Here is a 27,936-nt window from a genome sequence, read left to right on the forward strand (position 1 = left end):
TTCAGCGTGTAAGTCAGAATGTATAACATTTGCCATGTAGAGATTTTTAATGGAATCACTAACCTCATGAACACACAATTGTGTGACATTTAATAACATTTTGATATAATACATTATAATTTTACAAACGTAAGTAATGTAATAAAACTACACAATGACGTGCTTACAATCAAGTAAAGGCACAAAGGCAAACTTTTTGTTTTCCAGAAGCTGCCGTATATCTGGGTGGATGGAAAGTTTAGTTGAGTGGTACATTTGTGCAGTGTCTGGCGTTCGAAGACGGTTCTGATTTCAAACACGTCTTGAGGCAAATCAAAGGATAAGCGGATGGCACAGCTGCTAGAGTCACTACTAGAGCATGTTTCCTGATGGCTCCAGTTTTACCCACGTACCAAAGACTGAGGGTCAGTAGGTTTATAGGTCACTCTAAGTTGCACTGAGTGGTAGCATCAGAGGGACGTTGACAGGCATGTGGAATTAACTTCAACAAGGTTGAGTGTAAATGGATAGTTGATGGTCGGCATGGACTCAGTGGGCCGAGATACCTGCTTCCATGCTGCTGTACCTCTTTGACTCCTAGAGCACTTTTGACCCGAGTGAAGAATTACCCAAAGACCTTGCTTTCAGACATTCTCTGAGATATTTCCACCACAAGATTGGATTTATTATTATTAGATTGTAGTACAGGCAATTGAGAAGGATGAGGGAGGACCTCATTGAAACTTACCGAATAGTGAAAGGCGTGGATATTGTGAATGTAGGGAGGATGTTTCCATTGGTGGGAGAGTCTAGGACCAGAGGTCATAGCCTCAGAATTTTAGGACATTCCTTCAGAAGGAGATGAGGAATTTCTTTAGTCAGCGGGTGGTGAATCTGTGGAATTCTGCCACAGAGGGCTGTGGAGACCAAGTCAATGGATATTTTTAAGGCAGAGATAGATAGATTCTTGATAAGTAAGGGTATCAGGGGTTATGGGGAGAAGGCAGGAGAATGGGGTTAGGAGGGAAAGATAGATCAGCCATGATTGAAAGGCAAAGTCGACTTGATGGGCCAAATGCCCTAATTCTGCTCCTATCACTTATGAGCATAATACTGAAAGTAGGAAAATGGGGATAAATAATGTACCCTTGATTCTCTGAGATATTAAATATGTAACATTCCAAGGCCTTCCGTGTGAAACAAAGTGTTGGAATAGGTCTAATTCGAGGACAATGTCTGTATAATATAATGTAATTTATGAATTCATCACACCTTAAGTAAGTGTCAAAGTGTGATCCTTTTACTTTCAGCTGTTGCGAATATTTTTCATACAAAGGGTGGTGGTATATGGAATAAGCTGCCAGAGGAGGTAGTTGAGGCAGGAACTATGCCAACATTTAAGAAACAGTTAGATAGGTACATGGATAGGACAGGTTTGGAAGGATATGGCCAAACGTAGGCAGGTGGGACTAGTGTAGCTGGGACATGTTGGCCGGTGTGGGCAAGTTGGGCTGAAGGGCCTGTTTCTACACTGTATCTCTCTGACTATATTGCTGCCATTTATGTACACTGGAGAACACATGATATATCGTTGTTGCTGTACCAAATTTCAGAAAGCTTTGATCAGATATCATTTGTCAAAGATAATGGTTATCACAACATGCTGCGGAACGTTGCACTAACACAAATGTTGGTCCTTGTTCAAATATACTACCTTAGCTGTCAAGTTCCTGTTACTTTTTTTTTTAATGGTCTTTTATATAAAGCTGAAAATGTCACCCAATATTTAGTGTTAAATCTCTGGAAAAGTCAATCCCATATCCGATTGCAGTTCCTTTAAATGAGTTGTATCTTAAGATGGAGAGGTGTTTAGTAACATACGGCTGGAAAGTTAAATAATTCTCGGTTTCACTTCATTGATGTTTTAGTTAAGGATCAACTGGTTGCAGTTTGTTGGTGAGCGATATTGGCACCTTTCTTCCACGCTTCCCAGAACGGTTAATCTTTTTGGTGGTAGACCCCTACACAGGGTACATGGCTGCAGGTATGTAGGTGCTCTGATTTTGCAGGAACATCGTGTCATATACATAATCTCCGTATTCATCCAGATTGGGCTTTGAGGTTTGGTAGACCATTTTGTTCACGTTGCTTGCTGCAGATTGTGTGTGCAGTGCTGGATCTCGTAGGTTTTTGGGGCTAGCAGCTTCGTTGCCAGTCTCTGACGGACCTTGAGAATATCTGATAAAAGAATTGCTGTAAGCAGTCTTCCCTAAAGGAATTTTATTCCAGTTGGGATACTCTCCGCACTCATAATTTGTACTGCAGTTTGTTCCGGGGCTACTGTAATTCCCAGGATATTGGCACCCTCCGCTATATTGTGCACACCTGCTGTAAAACCTGCTAATATCCATTTCACAAGGATCGTAAAGGTAGGTCGACTTTCCAAAATCATGCCCATTGGTGTACGACAGGCACTGATTGTTGGGAACGTTCTCCAGTGCAAAACAATCTTCCAGGTTTTTATTGACATAGAGACTGGAGAAAATGCTTCTGTTGTTGGAGGTAAACGTTGCTTGAGCTCCTTCACATTCAGTTATCCCTGTTAATGACTGGGGGGGGGACAAAAGTGTAACAATTAATAATTTGCTACGCAATTTAACTTGAGCTTAAAAACTACCTTTCACGTAAAAGAACTCCAAGGTGCAACTCAACTTGATGCACGATTCTCCAAAAAGTTAATTTGCAAGTCAAATCAGTAGTAAGGATGGCGAATGCAATGCTAGCATTTATTTTGAGAGGACTAGAATACAAAAACAGGAATATCCTGCTGAGGTTCTATAAGACGGTTAGCCGCCATATCATGTCTGGTGATGAGGCAACATAGAGGAAAGAGATGGAGCACATGGTTGACTGGTCTCATTCAATGTAAGTTCATAGGTTCTAGGAGCAGAATTAGGCCATTCGGTCCATCAAGTCTACTCTGCCATTCAATCGTGGCTGGTCTATCCTTCCCTCAAACACCATTCTCCTGCCTTTTCCCCATAACCCCTGACATCTGTACTAATCACGAATCAATCAATCTCCACCTTAAAAATAGCCATCGTGACAATCAGATAGATTCTTGATTAGTACAGGTGCTTTCATCAGACGTCAGATTGCTTTACTCAGTCGTTTGTGACAATGAATTCCACAGATTCACCACCGTCTGACTAAAGCAATTGTCAACAAAACCAAGTAACCGTTGACTTCAGAAGAGGAAGTTAGGAGTTCACAAGACAGTTTTCAGGGGAGGAGCGTGTTTAAAAATTAAAATACTCGGTTGTTAATATCTCAGATGACCTGAAGAAAACGTGAAAACACTTCAAATTGCCCAGATATTTAAAGAGATTTGGCATGTCATTCAATGTTTAGTTTAGAGATACAGTGTGGATCCCTGCACACTAACACAATCCTACACACACAAACAAGGGGTCATTTACAGAAGCCAATTAACCTACAAACCTGTACGTCTTTGGAGTGTGGTAGGAATCCGGAGCACCCGGAGAAAACCCATGCGGTCACAGGGAGAACATACAAACACTGTGCATACAGCACCCGTGGTCAGGATCGAACCCGTGTCTCTGGTGCTATAAGGCGGAAACTCTACCGCTGCACCACCGTGCCGCGCTAGGCTGGGACTTGTTGAAAGGGGATTATGGCAGCCATTTACAGAATACATTACCAAGTTATAATTAGTGTTTGGCATAGATGCATAGAAAATAGGTGCAGGAGTAGGCCACTTGGCCCTATGAGCCAGCACCGCCATTCAATGTAATCATCCATAATGATCTAGCTTGTCCAATCCCTTAATAATTTTATGTTTCTATAAGATACCCTCTCATCCTTCTAATTCCAGTGAATACAAGCCCACTCGTTCCATTCTTTAATCATATGACAGTCCCACCATCCTGGGAATTGCGGTAACCTGGTGAACCTATTCTGTACTCCCTCAATAGCAAGAATGTCCTTCCTCAAATTAGGAGACCAAAACTGCACACAATACTCCAGGAATGGTCTCACCAGGGCCCTGTACAACTCTTTGATCCTATACTCAAATCCTCTAGTTATGAAGGCCAACATGCCATTAGCTTTCTTCACCGCCTGCTGTACCTGCATGTTTACTTTCAGTGACTGATGTACAAGCACACCCAGGTCTTGTTGCATTTAGTCTTTTCCTAATCTGACACCATTCAGATAATAATCTGCCTCCTTGTTCTTGCCACCAAAGTGGATAACCTCACATTTATCCACATTATACTGCATCTACCATGTATCTGCCCACTCACCCAACCTGTCCAAGTCACCCTGCATCCTCATAGCATCCTCTTCATAGTTCACACTGCCAGCCAGTTTTGTGTCATCTGCAAATTTGGTAATGTTACTTTTAATTCCTTCATCTAAATCATTAATATATATTGCAAATAGCAGTGGTCCTGGCACCGAGCCTTGCGGCACCCCACTAGTCACTGCCTGCCATTCTGAAAGGGACACGTTAATTCCTACTCTTTGTTTCCTGCCTGCCAACCCATTTTCTATCCATGTCAATACCCTACCCCTAATACCACGTGCTCTAATTTTGCCCTGTGTGACCTAATCAAAGGCTTTCTGAAAGTCCAGAGTCCTAAAAAGATTTAATGTACACAGATTGTAATTGCATGCTGAATATGTCAAAAAATCAAATTCTCCAATGTTTTAAATTATTTTATGCGCTAGCTTTTGCTACACAGATCAATGAGATTGGACTAACTTTCCACAACACAATAAATGCTTTTGTCTTTAAACTTTTGGACACGTGGTATATGAAGGCCAAGAAGTTTGTTCTCTCAAAGAAACTTTAAATCGTTACCTCAACCAAGTCTGACTTGACCATTTTTCCCCCTAAAATGGCTATGCAGATCTGGTCTGCACAGATCCAATTCACCTTTCCCAAGCAGTCACCATTAATGCACACTTACCTGCAGTTCCCTTTTGTCTTTATAACATCCATTTTCAGTATATGGTCTCTTTTTGTTGATGGACCTCCTTGCTTCAGCTTCTGTCTTTGTCTCTGGTCTAGGATGATCATGCATGCCCTTAGCCTGCCCAGTAAAACAAAATGTAGGGCATGTGAATCAAGGCCTGGTTCGGCAATTCTAACGTCCAGGAGTGAAGAAGGCTGCATGAAGTGGTGAACACTGTCCAGTCCATCACAGGTTCTGACTTCCCCACCATTGAAGGGATTTACAGGAGCAGGGCTGGATTTACGTATAGGCTTCATAGGCTTATGTTTAGGGCCTCAAGATCTAGGGGGGCCTCGCAGAATCGGATTTACCACTAGGCTTCATAGGCTGAAGCCTAGGGTCTCGAAATCTAGGGGGCCTCCGGCCAGGGTAGGACACCTGCCGTTCAACTCTGGGCGGGCACCCCTCTCTATCTCTCTCTCTCTCTCTGTCACTCTCCGTATCCGCTCGCTCCTCATCCACCGGCACGGTAGGCCGCCTTGCACATGCGCACTGCTACGGCCAGCACATCCTCCCCCTGCACATGCGCACATGCATCCAGCACAACATCGGTCGCCCTGCGGATGTGCACGCCCACGGCAATTGGTCAGCGCTGGGCACTTTCTCCCTCGCTTTGAATTGTGGGAGATCCGGCCACCATTGCTGTCCGGTCGCTGCCTCGCCGCAACCGCTGAAAACCAACGCAGAATCACTCGCTGGAGCTGGAGTAACTCCCTGGAGTAGCTCTTGTTTCTGGTTTCCTTGTCCTCCAAAAATATTCTAAATGGAATTTAAACTGGAGATGGTGGAGGACTTAACAATAACAGCCTATTGCATTTTATCTGTTTATTTATTGTGTATATATATGGTCTATGGTATATAAACACACTGAACTTTTATCTCCTGTTCTGTATTATGTTTACATATTCTGTTGTGCGGCAGCAAGCAAGAATTTCATTGTCCTGTCTGGGACACATGACAATACAACTCTCTTGACTCTTGACTTGGACTTAAACAAAAAAGGGTTCTTGAGTAAAAAAGAGCTACCTTAAATTTAGTTGCGTCTGGTTGGGTATCTATGGTAGGGTGAAGACTATTCCATGCTTTAATTGTGCAGGGGAACTCCATCGTGCAGCCAGCATCTCTGGATAGAAGAAATTGGGTGATGTTTCGGGTAGAGACTCTTCTTTAGACTCCCTCTGGTTTTCAGTGTTTTTAGTTTAATTTAAAGATACAGCGTGGAAACAGGCCCTTCGGCCCACCGAGTCCACGCCGACCACCGATCACCCGTACACTAGTTCTATCCCACACATTAGAGGAGTAAGTCAAGTCAAGAGTGTTTTATTCTCTTACGTCCCAGTTAGAACAATAAAATCCTTACTTGCAGCAGTACCAACAGAATATGTAAACATAGTACTCTCTAAACAATGTTATAAACGAGAAAACAAAATGGTGTATATTTATATATGAATATATAACTATATATATATATATATATGTGTGTGTGTGCGTGTAATATATATGCCCACACACACACAATTTCCCTCCTGGGATTAATAAAGTTCTATCGTATAGTATCGTGTGTGTAGGAAGGAACTGCAGATGCTGGTTTAAACTGAAGATAGACACAAAAAGCTGGAGTAACTTAACAGGTCAGACAGAATCTCTGGACAAAAGGAAAATATTAAGTTTTGGGTTGGGTCTGAAATAGGTTCCTGCACACCTTTGGAATGTGGAAGGACACAAGATCACCCATTGAAAACCCATGCGATCAAAGGGAAAAGGAGCAAACTTCATACAGACAGCACCCATATTCAGGATCAATTCCGGGTCTCTGGCAGCAACTTTATGGCCAATGTACTGCCACATAGTCTTGAATTGATTTAAAACATACAGTAGCTGTAAAGGGAGACATAGCGTCACTTGGAGATTTAAGACTGAAAATGGATATTTTCATTTTGTTAGTACCCAAAGTTATCAACGTATAATTTCTTGTGTGTTGGAAAACAAAATATAGTGGCACAGCTGGTGGATTTGCTGCCTCACACACCAGAGATCTGTGTTTAATCCTGCCCTCGGGCACTGTCTGTGTTGAATTTGCACATTCTCCCTGCAAGCGTGTGGGATTCCTCCCACATCCCAAAGTCGCATTGGCTTTGTAGGTTAACTTGTCTCTGTAAAATTGCCCCTAATGTGTAGGGAGTGGGTTAGGAAAGTGGGATAACAGAACTTGTGTGAATGGGTAGACAAAAATGCTGGAGAAACTCAGCGGGTGAGGCAGCATCTATGGAGCGAAGGAAATAGGCGACGTTTCGGGTCGAGACCCTTCTTCAGACTGATGTGAGGGTGCAGGGGGACGGGAAGAAGAAAGGAAGTGGCGGAGACAGTGGGCTGAGGGAGAGATGGGAAGGGGCGGAGAAAGCAGGGACTACCTGAAATTGAAGAAGTCAATGTTCATACCGCTGGGGTGTAAACTACCCAAGCAAAATATGAGGTGCTGCTCCTCCAATTTGCGGTGGGTCTCACTCTGGCCATGGAGGAGGCCCAGGATAGAAAGGTCGGATTCAGAATGGGAGGGGGAGTTGAAACGTTGAGCCACCGGGAGATCAGGTTGGTTATTGCGAACTGAGTGGAGGTGTTGTGCGAAGCGATCGCCAAGCCTACGCTTGGTCTCACTGAGGTTGATCATACGCTGAATAATCCAACCACATTTTTGTTTGGAAGTGGGAAGAAATAATAGAAATTGCATTCATTGCAACGTGTAAAAAGAGATGAGATACTGTATTATAATTTTGCTGCATGTCATTGTGGTATATATCATGTCTTGATTGGTGAATATGTTTAGTTTGTGACTTTATTTGAAGCAGAAATAATATGTGAATGCTTCATTGACCATATTTCCGACTGGTAACTACGCACTTCGTCCGAGCACATTATCACACGAGTCATGCAAACCGTCTTAAATGACCACCTAAACTGTCATTTGGCAACTTAAAAAGCTGCCACGGTTGCCCGGCTGACAACAGAGAAAAAAAATGAAAGGAGAGCCCTGCAAGGTGTATAATATTTTTGACACTGTCATAGGCCTTTCTTACATATGCTATCTCATTGGCCACGATCGGCTGCAAATCGGTGTCAATCTGGTGGACCATCTTCCTCTAGTCATGGGGGTGGGGATTGGGAGGGGCCTCACAAGTGGAACAGCCTAGGGCCTCTCTTCATCTAAATCTGGCCCTGTACAGGAGTCACTGACTCAAAAAGGCAGACAGCATCATCAGAGACCCACATCAACCAGGCCACACTCATTTCATCCCTGCCATTGGGAAGAAGGTACAGGAGCCTGAAAACTAAGGTCCAGGTTCAGGAACAGTTTTTTCCCTACAGCCATCAGGCCATGAAACACTACAACCTCCTAATAAGCTCTGAATTACGTAGACTTGGGGACATTGCTTTTTGTCCTTTTGTACTATTATTTGTATGTGTGTGTGTGTGTGTGTAAGTATGTATATATATATATATATATATATATATGTTGTGCTGCTTCAAGTAAGATTTTCATTGATCTATCTGGAACGTAATAAAACACTCTTGAATCTTGAATATGTCATAGAAATGGACAATGGGGTCATGTTTGAACTATCTGCTGTAGTCTGGATGGTGTTCCTAGTTTTAAATGTCAAAGAATTTGCAGATGTAAAATTGGAGAATCATCATCTCAGGACTGAATAAAATCACCAAAACCTTCTCCCTGGCCAAAATCTTTTATTTTTGTGAATCTAGATTGTTGCAATAATGACCTATTCATGTGCTGTGTCTCTAAACTGGACTGGGCACTGATGTACCAGAAAGAAATCTGAAGTTCCTTTACTTATGTACAAGAAACAGTGGAAGACCCTTCACTGACGTACAATAACACACTTTGTTCAACTACATAGTTCCTTGAAGGTGGTGTCACAGGTAGGTAAGGTGGTCAAATAGGCTTTTGGCACATTGGCCTTCATCAGTCAGACTACTGAGTATAGAAGTTGGGAGGTCATGTTGCAGTTATATAAGACATTGGTGAGGCTCCATTTAGAGGGTTGTGTTCAGTTCTGGGAACCATGTTATCGGAAAGATTTTGTCAAGCTGGAAAGGATGCAGAGAAGATTTACGAGGATGTTTCCAGGACTCAAGGGTCTGAGCTATAGGGAGAGGTTGAGCAGGCTTGGACTCTATTCCTTAGAGAGCAGGAGGATGAAGTGTGATCTTATAAAGGTGTATCAAATCATGAGAGGAATAGATCGGGTAGATGGTAGAAAATCTTGGCCATAGTAGGGGAATGGAGAACCGGATGACTTAGGTTTAAGGTGAGGGGGGAAAGATTTAGTAGGAATCTGAGGGGCAACTTTTTCATGTAAAGGGTGGTGTATGGAACAAGTTGCCAGAGGATGTAGTTGAGGCAGGGACTATTGCAATGTTTAAGAAACAATTGGAGAGGTATATGGATAGGACAGGTTTATAGGGATGTAGGCAGATGAGACTCGAAAGTCTTGTTTCCACACTGTATCACTCTATGACTATAACACACTATGTTCAACTAACGGATGTGCAAATCTTTCAGTGAGGAAATCGAGACCACATCTGCAGTATAGTGTACAGTTTTGGTCTCCTAATTTGAGGAAGGACATCCTTGTGATTGAGGCAGTGCAGCGTAGGTTCACGAGATTGATCCCTGGGATGGCGGAACTGTCATATGAGGAAAGATTGAAAAGACTAGGCTTGTATTTACTGGAGTTTAGAAGGATGAGGGGATATCTTATAGAAACATATAAAATTATAAAAGGACTGGTTATGCTAGATGCAGGAAAAATGTTCCCAATGTTGGGTGAGTCCAGAACCAGGGGCCACAGTCTTAGAATAAAGGGGAGGTCATTTAAGACTGAGGTGAGAAAAAACTTTTTCACCCAGAGAGTTGTGAATTTATGGAATTTCCTGCCACAGAGGGCAGTGGAGGCCAAGTCACTGGATGGATTTAAGAGAGAGTTAGATAGAGCTCTGGGGGCTAGTGGAGTCAAGGGATATGGAGAGAAGGCAGGCACGGGTTATTGATAGGGGATGATCAGCCATGATCACAATGAATGCCGGTGCTGGCTCGAAGGGCCGAATGGCCTCCACCTGCACCTATTTTCTACGTTTCTATGTTTGTATGAAACGACTTGCATCTATTAGTTTCAGCAAGGCACACTGACATCTTTTAAAAACTTAAACCACCACCTTAGAAATGACATGAAGGACATTTATTTTCTACCGTCTACCTGATCTATTCCTCTCATTATTTTATATACTCTATAAATGACTGGAATTTACAATGGGAAATAATCAGTTATCAATGGTCTCAGTCATAAGGGAGAAAATCAACAGAAACTTCTAAATTGTGCAGTTCAGCATGGAAATTCAGAAATTGTCACCCACAGCCTGCTCCTCTGCATAGTGTGTTCTGGTGCCTTTCTCCAATGCAGTTTTCTGAAATTAGTGGCGTAACAAGAACTGTGTGACATAGTGATAATACTGCTGCCTTACAGCGCCAGAGACCTGGGTTCCATCTGACTATGCATGCTGTCCGTACGGAGTTTTTACGTTCTCCTCGTGACCTGTGTGGGTTTTCTCCGGGTGCTCCGGTTTCCTCCACACTCCAAAGAAGTACAGGTTTGTAGGTTAATTGGCTTGGTAAAATTGTAAATTGTCCCTGGTGTGTGCAGGATTGCGTTAGTTTACAGGGACCGTTTGTCGGCGTGGGCCAAAGGGCCCGTGTCCGCGTTGTATCAGTATACTAAACGAAACTAAGCTAAACTTAAGGTATTTACATATTATCCTAACTTTGTAAAATAAGTCAAAATGCTCTACATTGTATTTTCACATGGTGAAAGAACCCATTCCGGCTCACCGAGTGTCTGAAGCTTATAGAGCAATCCCAGTCCCCACCAAGTTTTTCTGTAGCCTATTCTCCACCCATTTCCATCAACCACCAGGTAGTGTATATAATTGTATATATAATGGTAACTGTAACTTTAAGAACTTTAAGGGCGGCACAGTGGTGCAGCGATAGGGTTGTTGCCGCACAGCGCTTGCAGCGCCGGAGACCCGGGTTCGATCCCAACTACTGGTGCTGTCTATATGGAGTTTATACGTTCTCCCCGTGACCTGCGTGGGTTTTTCGCCGAGATCTTTGATTTCCTCCCACACTCCAAAGACGTACAGGTTTGGAGGTTAATTGTCTTAGTATAAGTGTAAATTGTCCCTAGTGTGCGTAGGATAGTGTTAATGTGCGGGGATCGCTGGTTGGTGTGGACTCAGTGGTCCGAAGAGCCTGTTTCCACACTGTATCTCTAAACTAAACCAAACTGAGTACCAGAATGGTGTAATTTGTGACATTTGATATATTCATTATCTTATCAGTCTCGTGAATATATGTGGGCATGCGCAGCGTACTTCTGTAAAATAAAGAAGAACCATACTGGCAACAGCATGTACTGGGAACCTGTGCTTGGTTTCTATCTACAGTACATGCTACTGCTGTAATATCTTACAACTCACCTACACACCAGGAGACAGTTGCACTACTTTGGGATGTAGAAAGAAATCAAATCACCCGTAGGCAACCCACATGTTCACAGGGACAACGTGCAACTCCACATGGACAGCACCGGAGGTCAGGTTTGAATCGGGGTGACTGGTGCTATGAAGCAACGTCTCTATCAGCTGTGCCAATGCTACAAAATATTATTTTCTTTCATTTATGGGATTATAATTTAGTGAATTAGTATTGAATATCACGTGTAGCAAGGTACAGTGAAAAGCATTTTTGTTGCGTGCTATCCAGTCAGCGGAAAGACTATACATGATTACAATCGAGCCGTCCACGGTGTACAGACACAGAATAAACGTTTAGTGCTAGATAAAGTCCAGTAAAGTCCGATCAAAGATAGTCCGATGGTCTCCATTGAAAGTAGATGGTGGCTTGGGACTGTTGGGCCGAGTGACGAGGGCTGCCGAGAATGAAGGGGAGGTTGGGGTGTGTCCACGTGCGGCAGCAGGCAGTAGACAGGACTATTCAACAAACTTTTGTAACTTTGACGGCCCCAAAACGTGGCGACACTTGTGTACTGCCCAGGTGAGGTCTGTTAGATGATTTTACCAGGTTGGTAGGCAAAATAAAGTGTTTCACTGTATCTAAGTACATGTGACAATAAAGTATCATTGAATCATTGGTGCTTTTCATTTGTTGTTGCATGTTTTGTAAGGAAAAACATTTCTTAAAATCCTTAAAATACATTTAAATAAACAAAGCCACAGTGCTTCAATTTGCATCCGTCTTCTTGTTTTCCCAAAAATGTTAACAGCCCAAGCATCCCTCTGGTAAGTGCGTGCACGTTTGTGGTAACCGATGTGTAGGTTGGGTCTGATGAAGGGTCTTGACCTCAAACATCACCCATCCTTTTTCTCCAGAAATCCTGCCTGACCCGCTAAGTTACTCCAGCACTTTGTGTCTATCTTTGGTGTAAACCAGCATCTGCAGTTCCTTCTTACACATGGGCTTCCTACACATGCTGCCTGTCGCGCTGAGTTACTCCAGCATTTTGTGTCCTTCCTACACAAACCAGGTTACAAGATGATAAACAAAGAGTGGGAATTATGCAAATAATAATTTATCATCAAGTTAGGTGAGGTGTAGGTTTAAAAAAAACTCCAGTTCTCAAGAGCAGAAAGACCTCTCGAGGATGAGGCGTAATTCCATACTGCTAAGTCCTTGGGAACATAAATGTAAGTAAGAAAAGTCGCAGCCAATCATAGAGATTTTAACTAGAGAAATCTGGGGAGAAAGTTTATATAGAGAGTGTTTAAAGAAGAACGTTTCAGAGGAATATTGGGGGGGGAGGGGGAGGCAATGAACGGTACATTTATCCACGTTTCAGTGTATTTGACATACGTGTTTGTAAAGAGGGTGACACCAACCTGAAAAAAGATGCATTTTTCTTCATGTCTCCAGAAGTTGGTGACGGGGTAACCCCCGTGCCCTCGACACGGTAGCAGGCTCAAGGCAGCCCCACAGTGTGGACAGCACTTCTCTGTAATGACAAGTACATTTCTCAAGGACTTGTCGACTTTAGTTTACATCCTTGCCTTACCCATGGACAAAGTTACATATATCCTGAGTATTGCGTTCTAGTCCAAATGAGGAATTATTTATCTATATAATTTAAAGTCTCATCTTGACCACTTCCTGTCTGCGCTGTATATTGATTTTAGAAAAAACGCTAATATATATCGTTATGATTTTTGGCCATCGTACTCACTGCTGAGCAGGCCCCGAGGATTTTTCCCATCGATGAAAAAAAAAAAAGTTATGAGTGTTTAAAAAACTTGAGATCCTCTCGTCTGTCAATCACCGCGCTGAAGGTAACGCCCCTTCCGAGGGGTGGAGGGGGGGGGGGGGCAGGACTATAAAACCCTGGATGCCTGGACGTGACTCAGTCACTCTGCAAGATCGCGAGGGAGAGGTCACGACTCTCATTCTAAGCTGTGAATCAACAGAACTGTGAGTCTGCAATGTACTTGCAATAAATGATTTGTTAGCCCTTAATGACAATGCCATGAGTTGTTTGGCCTGCTGCCCTGCCTGTGCTTGTAACTGCAATGTTTCATTAGGTCCGACTGTGTTTGGTTCAAAAGTCCCGCACATTTCGTGACTTCCGCTTAGTGGACAGGTAGCGCTGATTGCGTAATTTCCGGTAAGTGCAGAGGTCACGCTGATTGTGGAAGCCCCAAAGTGGTGAGGCCGCGCTCAGCCGTGTGAGTATTCAAGAACGTTTACTGCCATATATATGGTGTGTGAGTCAGTGAGTGTGTATGTGTTTGTGTGTGTGTGTGTGTGTGTGTGTGTGTGTGTGTGTGTGTGTGTGTGTGTGTGTGTGTGTGTGTGTGTGTGTGTGTGTGTGTGTGTGTATGTGTTTGTGAGTGTATGTGTACGCCAACCAGCGATCACCCTGTACACTAGCACTACCCTGTACACTAGCACTAGGGACAATTTACAATTTACAGAAGCCAATTAGCCTACAAACCTGCACATCTTTGGAGTGTGGGAGGAAACCGGAGAACCCGGAGAAAACCCACGCTGTTACAGGGAGGACGTACAAACCCCTTACAGACAGCACCCGTAGTCTGGATCGAACCTGAGTCTGTGTGTAGGACAGTGTTAGTCTGCGTGGATCGCTGGTTGACGCAGACTCTGTGGTCTGAAGGGCTTGTTTTCACACTGTATCTCTGAACTAAACTAAACTAAACGAGCACTTCAAATCACCATGACTCATTATGTCATGGATCAGGTGCAAGTTGACAGCAATTGTATTGACAGGTAATTGATTGGTGGCATGATCCTGGTGGGCAGAAGGACCTGTTTCTGTGCTAGAAACAGTCAAGGTAGTGGCACAGGTAAAATGCAAGTAGGCATTGCGTGATGGTCTGGCCTGTGGGAAGGAACTGCAGGTGCCGTTTATACCGAAGATAGACACAAAAAGCTGGAGTAACTCAGCGGATCAGGCAGCATCTCTGGAGAAAAGAAATAGGTGACATTTTGGATTCAGACCCTTCTCCAATCAGCATTTTGTACAATATCTATCTTAGGCATTGTAAATGTTACAGGTAAACTAGATTATTTTAAATGTAAGCAAATAAATGAACAAACCAGGCTAGTTTTGTTCTCAACGCACTATTGAGGAACCACATAGGTATTCCTCCCATTATACTGGGAACCTCCAGATAAAATACATGGGGCATTACCAAGAAAATACAAAGACTTTAAAGAACATTTAAACGTGTTGCAACGTTTAAGAAACTAGTTGACAGGTACATGGAAAGGACAGGTTTGGAGGGATATGGGCCAAACACAGGCAAGTGGGACTAGTGTATATGGGACTTTTGGTTGGCGTGGGCTTGTTGGGCAGAAGGGTCTTTTTCCCCGCTGAATGACCCAATGACTAAAAATTAAGAAAAACTCAAAAATGATTTTAGCTTTATTTAACCAGTGATTTAAAAGCCTGAAGATTGTTGGCGCAGAGAGTTAAATGTCAGGGGTTATGGAGAGAAAGCTGGAGAATGGGGTTGAGAGGGAAAATGCAGGCCAGACCATCACGCAAAGCAACCCCCTTTCCATTGACTCCATCTACACCTCACGCTGCCTTGGCAAGACCAGCAGCATAATCAGGGACGAGTCGAACCCTGGCCACTCCCTCTTCTCCCCTCTCCCATCAGGAAAAAGGTATAGAAGTGTGAAAATGCACACCTCCAGATTCAGGGACAGTTTCTTACCAGCTGTTATCAGGTAAACTGAACCATCGCAACAACAGCTAGAGAGCAGTCCTCATCATCGGAGCACTACTGCCTCATCGGAGACCCTCAGACTATATTTGATTGGACTTCACTGGCTTTATCTTGCACTAAACGTTATGCACATTATTCCCTTTATCCTGTATCTGTACACTGTCAATGGCTTGATTGTAATTATGTTTTGTCCTTCCGCTGACTGTTAAGGGCTGCCAACTCCCACGCATTGAGCGTGAGACTCACGCATTTGACGAAATTCTCACGCTATCAGGCTGATGACAGATGTTCTCACGCTCAAATTAAAAAAAAATATATATATACATAAATAAAGTCACACTCATCCACACTCATCAATGAGAATAGTTTTCTGTCGGTGGGTTCCCCGTAAAGATCGAGCTTAAGTCCATCGCACACTATTTAAAATGACAATGTAGATAAAAAATGCTGGAGAAACTCAGCGGGTGAGGCAGCATCTATGTCTGAGATTGACCCTTCTTCAGACTCAAGCATTTCTCCAGCATTTTTGTCTACCGCTCTGTAGATGCTGCCTCGCCTGCATTCACATTCCCGTGCAGATGGTGGGATAGGTGGCACACGGCGATGGTTCCCAGCACCGCTCACACCTCCCACCCGGCTCTGTGTCCGTCGGTCACTCTGTCCACACCACATGGAGTTTTAACCCCGGCCCGGGGCCAGGAGTGGACCGGGTCAGTGCCGCCTCCGGAGCCGCGGTGATGAATCTCGGGCTAAGGCTCCGCTCCGATGCCCGACCCCCGGGGTCACTGTCCCTCTCCTCCCCCGGACCCTAGCTGGACACAGAGCACCTGGGCCGGCCATCATTCCCGGGGAGGGGGTGAGAGAGGGAAATGCTCCCCGGACATCGCCAAGTCTCCGCTCACTCCGGGTGTTGTCGCCGCTTCACTGGCACACACTCTCACACACAAACTAACACACACCCTTACACGCACACTGGCACACACAAGGTTTAAAGGGATATGGGCCAAATGCAGAAAAATGGGACTAGTTTACATGGAGCATCTTGATCTGCATGGACAAGTTGGGATGAAGGGCCTGTTTCCATGCTGTAAGACTATGACACACTGTAGAAAGGGTGCAATTGCTCAGGAGAGGATCCAGGGGCGATTTATGAACATATTGGCAGGGCTGGAATTTTTTTTTTCACTTTGAAGAAAGGTTTGATAACTGGGATTGTATTCTCTACAGCAATGGAGGTGAAGAAAAGACTTAGTTGAGGTGAATAATATTATGAGAATAGGACCTGTTTTGCTTAACAAAGAGTGTAAGAAGGAACTGCAGGTGCTGGTATAAACTGTAGACACCGAAAGCTGGAATAACTCAGCAGGACAGGCAGCATCTCTGGAGATAAAGAATAGGTGATGTTTTGGGTCGAGACCTTCAGACTTAAGAGGTTGAAAACCAGCCATAAAACACAATGACTGGAGATGTGTGTTATCCAACTAAGGGCAGAAATCAGAATCAGGTGTTCATCTTTATTGACGTGACACCATAATAAATATATTACAGAAAAAATAATTTAATGGGGTGGCATGGTGTCTCTTTTTGGAAAATCTGACCATGCTGCCATTTTCCTGCTGCTGGAATATAAACAATGGATAGTATGGGAAGTGGCAGGGATGAGGTGAAGTAAAGCGGTGGTCTGACCATTCAGAGGCCATGCTGCAGGATGCACTGAGCGATGTCGACTGGAATATGTTCCAAGCCAGTTCCAGAGACGTCAGTGAGTTTGCGGAAGCGGTCACAGACTTCATTGCAACATTAGCCGATAACATCGTCCCCACAGTAAGGGTTAGCATCTTTCCTAATCAAAAACCCTGGGTGGACAGGTCCATTCGCATTGCCTTGGATGCTCGCACCGCTGCTTAAAACTCCGGCCTGGCATCCGGCAATATGGATGACTACAAGGCAGAATCCTACAGACTGCGAAGGGCGGTGAAGGACGCAAAAAGGAGGTACAGGGACAGGATGGAGTCACAGATGGAGCAGCGGGACACCAGACACCTTTGGCAGGGGCTCCGGACTATAACTAACTACCAGAGCAGCCCCCCCTCAACCGGGTGTGCCGTCACCTCCCTAGCTGATGACCTGAACTGTTTCTATGCACGTTTCGAGACTGGAAACGTCACCCCTAGCTCGCCGGCTAACGACAACACCGCCCGCGCACTGGCTAGGGGGGCTGGAGGGAGGTTCACCGCTGGGGATGGAGACACATTCGCATTGTCCGAGCACGATGTGATGAGGGCTCTTGACGCGTGTGAACACGAGGAAAGCTATAGGTCCAGATGGTATATCTGGGCGAGTACCTAAGTCTTGTGCTGCTCAGCTTGCTCCAGTGCTCACCACTCCCTGGCCAAGTCCGTGGTCCTTGCCTGCTTCAAAAGATCCATAATTGTACCTGTACCAAAGAAAGCCTCCCCAGCTTGCTTGAATGACTACCGACCGGTGGCCCTCCCTCAGTAGTCATGAAATGCTTCGAGAGGCTGATCAAGAACCACATCTGCGCCTTCCTCCCTCGCACCATGGACCCGCTGCAGTTTGCATACCGTCCGAACAGATCCACGGATGATGCAGTCTCCCAGGTTCTGCACACCACCCTCCCTCACCTTGACAGCCAGAAGGGGGGCTATGTGAGATGCTGTTCATTGATTTCAGTTCAGCGTTCAATACCATAGTCCCCACCAGACTTGCTGAAAAGCTGCTGGAATTGGGGCTGGGTACTGGACTTTCTCACCGCCAGGCCCCAGGTAGTCAAGATGGGAGGAAATACATCGAAGTCCCTCACCCTGAGCACAGGATCCCCCCAGGGTTGCGTCCTCAGCCCCCTACTGTACTCCCTGTACACACATGACTGTGTGGCTAGGTTCAACTCCAACTCTATAATCAAGTTTGCTGATGAATCTGTGGTGGTGGGCCTGATCACTGAAAATAATGAGAAGGCCTACCGGGAAGAGGTGGCTGATCTGGCACTCTGGTGTCAGGACATCAGCCTCCTCTTGAATGTCAAAAAAACAAAGGAGCTGATCGTGGACTTTAGGAGGGCACAACATCCGAGGACGTACACACCATTGAAGATAAATGGGGATACTGTGGATAGGGTGAGCTGCTTTAAATACCTGGGAGCCCACATCTCAGAGGATCTGACATGGACATCACACGCTGCAGCACTGGTGAGTAAGGCAAGGCAGCGCCTTTACCACCTCAGGCAGCTGAGGAAATTCAGTCTCTCTGAGAATTCTCCAGTGCTTCTACTCAGTGGCTGTAGAAAGCATCTTGTCCAGAAACATCACAATCTGGTTTGGGAACTGCTGTGCCCAGGACAGGAAGGCTCTGCAGAGAGTAGTGCGTTTGGCCGAACGCACTATTGGAACTACACTCACTCCCCTGCAGGAACTATACATCAGGAGTTGCAGATCCAGAGCCAGCAACATAATGGGGGACCCCTTCCACCCCAGCAACAGACTGTTCCAGCTGCTACGGTCAGGCTAACTCCACTGTCATTCTGTGAAAACAGAGAGGATGAGAAGGAGTTTGTTCCCAGAGGCCATTAGGACTGTAAACTCTTACCTCACCAGGGACTAACTTACTGTCCAATTTACTGTTGTGTGGTGTCTTTTTAAAATTGCTGTTTTTTCTCTCACAATTATGTAATTATTGATTCCGTTCTATCCTGTTTTGTAGGGTTTTTTTGCACAATCCGCGAGCATTGCCACTTTTCATTTCACTGCACATCTCGTATGTGTATGTGACGAATAAACTTGACTTGACTTGGTGCAGCGGTAGAGTTGCTGCCTTGCAGCACCCACAGACCCAGATTTGATCCTGACTACGGGTGCTGTCTGTACAGTATTTGTACATTCTCCTTATGACCACATGGTTTTCTCTGGATATTCCAGTTTCTCCCACATCCGAAAGAAGTGCAGGTTTGTAGGTTAATTGGCTTCTGTAAATTCTCCCTGGCGTGTAGGATACAACTGGTGTATGGTAGATTGCCGGTCGGTGTGGACTTGGTGGGCCGGAGGGCGTGTTTCCATATATATGTTTATATATTTGGAAACATATATGTGTTTTACATATATATATCTTAATTTCATTGAACCATATACGGTTGAATATGTGACATTATTTTCATCTTGTTTCTATAGTCAAAGGGTAAGGTTGATTGATTTATTTGTGCAGAACAGTGATGGAAGTCCGATTCCTCTTGCCTTGTTTCTATGTTTTGTTTCTCTCTATATATATATATATGCATAACAGCATGAATTATAATCTGATTTCCATACATGAATATACTAGGGTCATTCATGTGCTCCACCTGTTGATCAGAGCCTGGCTCTACTGTGGAATGTAATTAGGAATGTAATTTAGCCGAACCTTATTCATACCTAATCCAATTTGAAGCACAAATGTTGCATTCCAGTGTAAATTAAAAGACTCGCTACAATATGCACCAGATTGCGCAATTTGAAGCTGAAAAATGCAAAAGCTCCCCCCCCCCCCCCCGGTCACTATGCTCCCTCGCAATTTCTCACTCTCAACTCTCACCCAATGTTGGCAGCCCTGGTTTAGCACGCAGCATAAGCTTCACACTGTACCTCGGTACACGTGACAATAAACTAAATTCAAACTTAAATGTATTCCATGTTGACCCTATCTCCATCAACATGAGCTCTCCTTTTGCTAAAGCAATACAAGTTAAACGTTGAGCATTTTTTATCAAGGCAAAAGCGTTTTGCACATAAGTTTAATATTCAAATTTTCATTCATCCTTGACTGTGGCAGTGTTCATATTGTTCTCTCCTTGGTGGTGTAGGCGTACAAAAGTAAAACAAAACTGACAGGTTTTAGAAAAACAAAGTGCAAGTTTCTTTGCAAGTGACTTCTATACGAGTCATAGTGTCAAACAGCATGGAAACAGGCCCTTCGGGCCATTGGTTCAACGCCAGCCATTAACCGCCTTTTTACACTAATCCTACGTTTTTTGGATCAGGACCCTTCTTCAGACTGATTGTTGGGAGGGGGGAAGAAAGCAAGAAGATTCCTTCCTCCAGCTTCGCAATTCACGTCATCAATCCTTTTGTAGCACACCTTCTATCTTTACATCTCTGGCCTTTGTTCAACCATCTGCCTACCAATCCGCCCCACCTGTCTCCACCGATCACTTGCTAGGCTTTGTACTGCCCCTCCTCTCTTCCTGCTTTCTCCCCATCCCCCCCCCCCCCTACCTACCCCCTAACAATCAGTATAAAGGGTGCCAACCCGAAATGTCATCTATCAATGTTCTCTAGCACTTTGAGTTATCCAGCACATTGTACACCATCTCCAGTTCCTCGTTTCTACATTAAATCTACTATAACCTGTTTCCATTAAATCTCCTTTATTCTTTAGTTTAGATTAGTCTAGAGATACAGCGTGGAAACAGGTCCTTCAGCCCACCGAGACTGGACTGAACCGCTCACTTTCACCATCCTACGCACACTAGGGACAATTTACACTTATACCAAGCCAATTAACCTCCAAACCTGCATGTCTTTGGAGTGTGGGAGGAAACCGAAGATCTCGGAGAAAACCCACGCGATCATGGAGAGAACATACAAACTCTGTATAGACAGCACCTGTAGCTGGGATCGAACCCAGGTCTCCGGCGCTGCAAGCGCTGTAAGGCATCAACTCTACAGCTGCACCACCCTGCCGCCCTGATAAGAAAACAATTGCAATTTCCTTCATGACCATGGGACAATTTCCTTGCCTTCCAGATCAACCATTTTGAAAAAAAAGAATGATATTAATTCATGTTCAACAAAATTCCAAAATTTCTGAAGTCACAAACAATTAAAATAACAGTTCTCCAATCCTGATAACATCTGATGAAGTCACTGCTGAATTAGTGAACTATAGAAACACAATATTAGCAGCATTCTCAATGGATATTTCCCCGAACATGGATAAGAAAATTGATGATAACATGCTAAAAAAAAAAGCATCCAAAGTACTGGAGGAACTCAGCGGGTCATGTAGCATCTCTGGAGAACATGGATAGATGGTCTGGAAAGGCCATAAATACATGTTCTCAGAGGCGGACTTTTAATTGGACCTTACGGGACTTTATCTTGCACTAAACATTGTTCCCTTTATTCTGTACCTGTACACTGTAGACGGCTCGATTGTAATCATAATTTTCGCTGACTGGTTAGCATTACGTAAAGATTACGGAGTGTCGGTATGTCAAAGAGGATTCTCTTGAACTTCTACAGGTGCACAGTAGAGAGCATACTGACTGGTTGCATCGTGGCCTGGTTCGGCAACTTGAACGTCCAGGAGCAGAAAAGACTGCAAAAAGTTGTGAACACTGCCCAGTCCATCACCGGCTCTGACCTCCCCACCATCGAAGGGATTTATCGGAGTTGCTGCCTCAAAAAGGCAGCGAACATCATTAGAGACCCATATCAACCTGGCCACACACTCATCTCACCACTGCCATCGGGAAGAAGGTACAGGAGCCTGAGAACTGTAACATCCAGGTTCAGGAACAGCTTCTTCCTACAGCCATCAGGCTATTAAACACTACAACGAATAAGCTATGAACTACAATAGACTATTATTATTATTATTATTATTGTACTCTTATTGGCTTTTTGGAGTTTTTGTTATATTATTTATTATGATTGCATATTCTGTTGTGCAGCAAGTAAGAATTTCATTGTTCTATCTGGGACATATGACAATAAAACACTCTTGACACAGAAATGCTTGTCACTGTACCTCAGTATATGTGACAATAATAAACTAAACTGAACTGAACTAAGTTGATGCACGACCAGCTGAGTTGCCCCACCATAAGATTTTTTTTAAAGCACGCAAAGTGCTGGAGTAACTCAACGGGTCGGGTAGTATCTCTGGAGAACATGGATAGGTGGCGTTTCTGGTCGGAAAACGTCACAAATCCATGTTCTCCAGAGGTGGACTTTTAATCGGGCTTTACTACACTTGACCTTGCACTAAACGTTACACCATTTATCCTGTATCTGAACACTGTGGATGGCTCGATTGTAATCATGTGTTGTATTTTCACTGACTGGTTAGCACGCAACAGAAAAGCTTTTCACTGTACCTCTGTAGACGTGACAATAATAACGTTAACTAAACCAAAATAAGCAATTGCCTGACCAGCTGAGTTGCTCCACCACTTTGTGTCATTTTTTTTGGAAACCAGCATCTGAAGTTCCTTGTTTCTACATTAAACTCACTATCTTGTTTCCATTAAATCTAATTCTCAAAAGAAATATATTTAATTTCCCTTCATGATCATGGGACAATATCTTTGACTTCAGATCAAACATTCATTCATTATTCAACAAAACAAAATTTTCTGTATTCACAAATAATTAAAATAGCAAGTTTCTTAATCCTGGTAACGTCTGATGTACATGACGACTGTTAAATGTATTTTCTACAACAGGGGACGCAAAACTAACAATATTGTTTGGTTATGGCACTACCGACATTTTATACAAAATTAACTCCCATCCATCCTAAAATTTACAAAAGCCTTTAGGTTTTGAAAGTTTAATGTTGGTGTATGGGGATTGCCGGTCGGTATACCTAACCAAAATGATTCATCTCACCTGTTTCTTCCTATAGAAAGTTCTCACCACTCTAGTATCTCTGGTATATTTTGATACAACAAACATAGATAGAACTCAATTTTATAAATTTAATTTGCAGATAATTTTTTTTAAAATTATGTTTTTTTAATAGGAATCTGAGGGGTAACTTTTTCACACCAAGGATGGCGGGTGTATGAATCGAGCTGCCGGAGGAGGTAGTTGAGGCAGGGATGTTTAAGAAGCAATTGGACAGATACATGGATAGAACAGGTTTAGGGATATAGGCCAAATGCAGGCAGGTGGGACTAGTGTAGATGGGTCATGTTGGTTGGCGTGGGTAAGTTGGGGCCTGTTTCCACATTGTTTGACTATCGATGACTGATTTGAAATGAGTGAATTGCAGAATTACACGTTTATCACCACTTTTCCAATGGATATTTTCCCGTACATGGATAAGAAAGCAAATGATAAGATGTTAAAAAGACACACACAAAAGTGTCGGAGTAACTCAGTGGGTCAGGTAGCATTTCTAGAGAACAATGTTCATAGGTTCATGTCAAAGGAATAGAATTCGGCCATTTCGCCAATCGATTTTACTCTGTCATTCAATCATAGCTGATCTATCTTTCCTTCTTACCCCATTCTCCTGCCTTCTCCGCATAATCCTTACTAATCAAGAATTTGTCAATCTCCACCTTAAAAATTCCCAATGGTTTTACCACCATTGTGTGTGGCAATGGATTCCACAGATTCACCAGCCTCTGCTAAGTAATTTCATCCTCATCTCCTTTCTAGAGGCACGTCCTTTTATTTTGAGGCTGTGGCCTCTGCTCCTAGACTCTCTCAGTATTGGAAATGTCCTCTCCACATTCACTCTATCCAGGCCTTTCACTGCTCGATGTTCTCCAGAGATGCTGCCTGACCCACTGCGTTACTCCACCACTTTGCATCTTTTGTTCGTGTGAACAAGCACCTTGTGCCTCGATGCGAAGATGTTACTCACTTTGCTGCTTCTGTCGTGCCTTGTCACATATGGCGGGTCTCTGATAGATCTTTTTTCCATCGGGCAGTGAGCAGTCGTTGGTGCAAACCATGACTCCAAGGCAGGATTTCTTCAGGATGTGACAGTTGTGATTGTTGGTGTTCCTCATCGCCCATCCACTCTGATGCCTCTGCGCATTCTTATCGTCCGCGCAATAAATGAACTTCACGTAGGAATCCGTCCATTCCTGGAAACTGTCTAATTGATGCACATCCTGCCAAGAGAAATTAACAAATACATTTTTTTTTTAAATAATGACCTTTGAAATTTCACTCATGGTCTGGAGTCTAAAGAAGGGTCTCGACCCAAAAGGTCACCTATCCATGTTCTCCAGTGATGCTGCCTGGCCCGCTGCGTTACTCCAGCACTTTGTGCTCCAGAGATGCTGCCTGGCCCACTGAGTTACTCCAGCACTATTTGCCCCAGAGATGCTGCCTGGCCCACTGAGTTACTCCAGCACTGTGTGTCTATCTGGACTGATTTAAGCTGCTTGAAGCAACTTCCTTTAAAGAATATGTCATAATAATGTTGCTAATTTTGCCAAAATCAACCAGATGGATTCACTTTTGTTAATGTTGACTTTAATAATGTTCAGTTTAGAGATCAGGCACGGAAACAGGCCCTTCGGCCCACCGAGTCGACCATCAATCACCCATTCACACTAGTTCTATGTTGTCCCACTTTCTCATCCACTTCCTACACACTAGGGACAATTTGCTAAGGCCAATTAACCTATAAATCCACTCATTTATTTTAGTTTATTTTCGTTTATTTTGGTTTAGTTTACAGTGCAGAAAGAGGCTCTTCGGCCCACCGAGTCAGCGCCGACAAGCAATCCCTGCACATTAACACTATCCTACAAACTAGGGACAATTTACAATTATACCAAAGCCAATTACGTTTTTGAAGTGTGGGAAGAAACAGGAGCACCCAGAGAAAACCCACGAGGTCACGGGGAGAACGGACAAACTCCGTGCAGACAGCACACTTAGTCAGGATCGAACCCGGGTCTCTGGCCCTGTGAGGCAGCAACTCTACCGCTGCGCCACCGTGCCACCCTCGATTGTCTTGAGGGATGTGGGAGGAAACTGGAGCACTAGAAATAATCCTATGCAGTCACAGGGAGAACGTACAGACTCCACACAGACAGCACTCGAGGTCAGGATCGAACCTCGGTCTCTAGCGCTGTGTATTAACTCATAACTGGAAAAACTATATAATCTCACGCTGAAGAACCTTATTATCAACATAGTACAGTATGTCAAATGATGCAAAATGTTATGTGGCAAAGATCATTAAGATGATTAATATTATTACATTTTGTTTTGAGGAAAAACTTTTCTAAAGTATTCACTGTACATTGCAATACAAAATCAATCTTATGTTTTCAGACACCGGGCTTTTATCTTCATATCTAATCAATGATAACGTGTCCATTTGTATCCCAGTTCTCTTGCCTTATTCGAGAACAAACACTGTGGTTCATAGCAGTGTCTTTATCAAAAGGAACTGATATTGCTAATCAGTATTATTATGTTTGCCTTTATTGTTCTTTACCGTTAAGCTATCAATGGAAAATGTTTAGGGGAAGTAATGTATCTTCGAGGTAGAGAGCTCCAGGGATATACATCAGGGAAACAGGTCCTTCACACCCACCCATTTACACTAATTCTAAAAAAAAGATACAAAGCGCTGGAGTAACTCAGCGGGCCAGACAGCATCTGGAGAACATGGATAGGTGATGTATCATGATTCGAAACATCATCTGTCCATGCTCTCCAGAGATGCTGCCTGACCCGCTGAGTTACTCCAGCGCTGTGTGTCTTTTTTTTGTTGTAAACCAGCATATGCAGTTCTTTGTATGAACACTAATCCTTTACTGGTCCCAATCCCGCCAACTGTTCCCTCACTTACACATTAGTGGCAATTCACACTGGCCAATTAATTTACCAATCTGCATGTCTGGCTCAAAGTGGTATTGTTTTTGCTGTTAGAGGGATGAGGAATGCTAATGTTATTGTAAATTATAGAGTTGGCTTTAATAAGGTGTTTAATAACATTACATTTATTTTGAGGAAATATTTTTGATTTCAGACACGATGATATTGAATGGCAGTGCAGGCTCGAAGGGCCAAATGGCCTACTCCTGCACCTATTTTCTATGTTTCTATGTTTCTATTATATTAAACACCTTATTGAAGTTATCTCTCTATAACTTTACTGTATTTGAAGTATTCACTGTACATTGCAATACAAAATTAATCTAATGATTTCAGACACTGGGCTTTTATCTTCATATCGTATCAATGATAACGTGTCCATTTTGTATCCCAGTCCTCTTTCCTTATTCGAGAACAAAAACCGTGGTTCATAGCAGTGTCTTTATCAAAGGGAACTGATATAGCTAATCAGTATTATTATGTTTGCCTTTATTGTTCTTTAGGATTAAGCTATCAATGGGAAATGGTTTTTGAGGAAATAGTGTGTCTTCAGAGTCAGAGAGTTCCAGAGATATACATCAGGGAAACACACCTTCACACCCACCCATTTACACTAATTCAAAAAAGCAACACCAAGCACTGGAGTAACTCAGTGGGCCAGACAGCATCACTGGGTAACATGGATAGGTGGTGAATCACCAGTGCCTCGATAATACAGACAGGACAAATAAAAACAATCTTTCTGAAAATGATCTTGCACAACCTTGGAGCATTGTAGCTAATGATCCCCTAGATATAGAAACAAGAAACTGCAGATGTTCATAAACTCTAGGAGCAGAATTAGGCCATTCTGCCCATTGAGTCTATTCATTCATTCAATCATGGCTGATCTATCTTTCCTTCCTAACCCCATTCTCCTGCCTTCTCCCCATAACCCCTGACACTAATCAAGAATCTGTCAATCGCTGCCTTAAAAATACCCACTGACGTGACTTCCACAGCCGTCAGTGCCAATGAATTCCACAGATTCACCACCCATCACTAAACAAATTCCTCCTCATCTCCTTCCTAAAGGTACGCCCTTTTACCCTGAGTCTGTGCCCTCTGTCCTTCACTCTCCCACTAGTGGAAACATCCTCTCCACTCTATCCAGGCCTTTCACTATTCACAGATGCTGACTTACATTACAAAGAAGATACGAAGTGCTAGAGTAACTAAAGGGGTCAGGCAGCATCCCTGGAGAATATGGATAGGTGATGTTTTGGGTTGGGATCCTTCTCAATCCAGCCAGATTGAGCGGTCTAATTTGAGGAAGGACATTCTTGCTATTGAGGGAGTGCAGCGTAGGTTCAGGAGATTAATTCCCAGGATGGCGGGCCTGACATATGATGAAAGAATGGAGCGACTGGGCTTGTATTCACTTGAATTTGGAAGGATGAGAGGGTATCTTATAGAAACATATACAATTATTAATGGATTGTACAAGCTAGATGCAGGAAACATGTTTCCCAATGTCCAGAAGTCCAGAAATAGGGGCTACAGTTTAAGAATAAGGAATAGGCCATTTAGAACAGAGATGAGGAAAAAAAATTCACCCAGAGAGTTGTGAATTTGTGTAATTCTCTGCCTCAGAAGGCAGTGGAGGCCAATTCACTGGATGCATTTAAAAGAGTTGGAGCTCTTAGGGCCAACGGAATCAAGGGATATGGGGAGAAGGCAGGAACGGGGTTCTGATTTAGGATGATCGATCAGCCATGATCACATTGAATGGCGGTGCTGGCTCGAAGGGCTGAATGGCCTACTCCTACACCTATTGTCTATGTTTCTATGTTGCCTGATGGTGTCAACAACAAGCGATGCCCGCTGCCCTTGACACTGCCCCGCAGTGCGGGCACGTGTGGAATGCCTCGCTATTCATTCCTACCGCATTCTCGGCTGCCATTTGTGCGGTTTAA

The 27,936-nt window shown here is 43.7% G+C and overlaps 1 protein-coding gene across 1 annotated transcript; it reads right to left on the minus strand.

Annotated features, from left to right (window-relative positions):
• Positions 1-1,445: 1,445 nt before the first annotated feature.
• Positions 1,446-27,923, minus strand: gcm1 (glial cells missing transcription factor 1). Its single transcript, XM_033022033.1, has 5 exons — positions 27,906-27,923; positions 24,003-24,255; positions 12,990-13,102; positions 4,974-5,096; positions 1,446-2,588 (listed from the first exon to the last, which is right to left on the minus strand). Exons 1-5 carry the CDS (start codon positions 27,921-27,923, stop codon positions 2,001-2,003), a joined length of 1,095 nt encoding a protein of 364 aa, XP_032877924.1. The 3' UTR covers positions 1,446-2,000.
• Between the last annotated feature and the right edge of the window lie 13 nt (positions 27,924-27,936).

Source organism: Amblyraja radiata, chromosome 5 (genome assembly GCF_010909765.2).
Source record: "Amblyraja radiata isolate CabotCenter1 chromosome 5, sAmbRad1.1.pri, whole genome shotgun sequence".
Lineage (NCBI taxonomy): Eukaryota > Metazoa > Chordata > Chondrichthyes > Rajiformes > Rajidae > Amblyraja > Amblyraja radiata.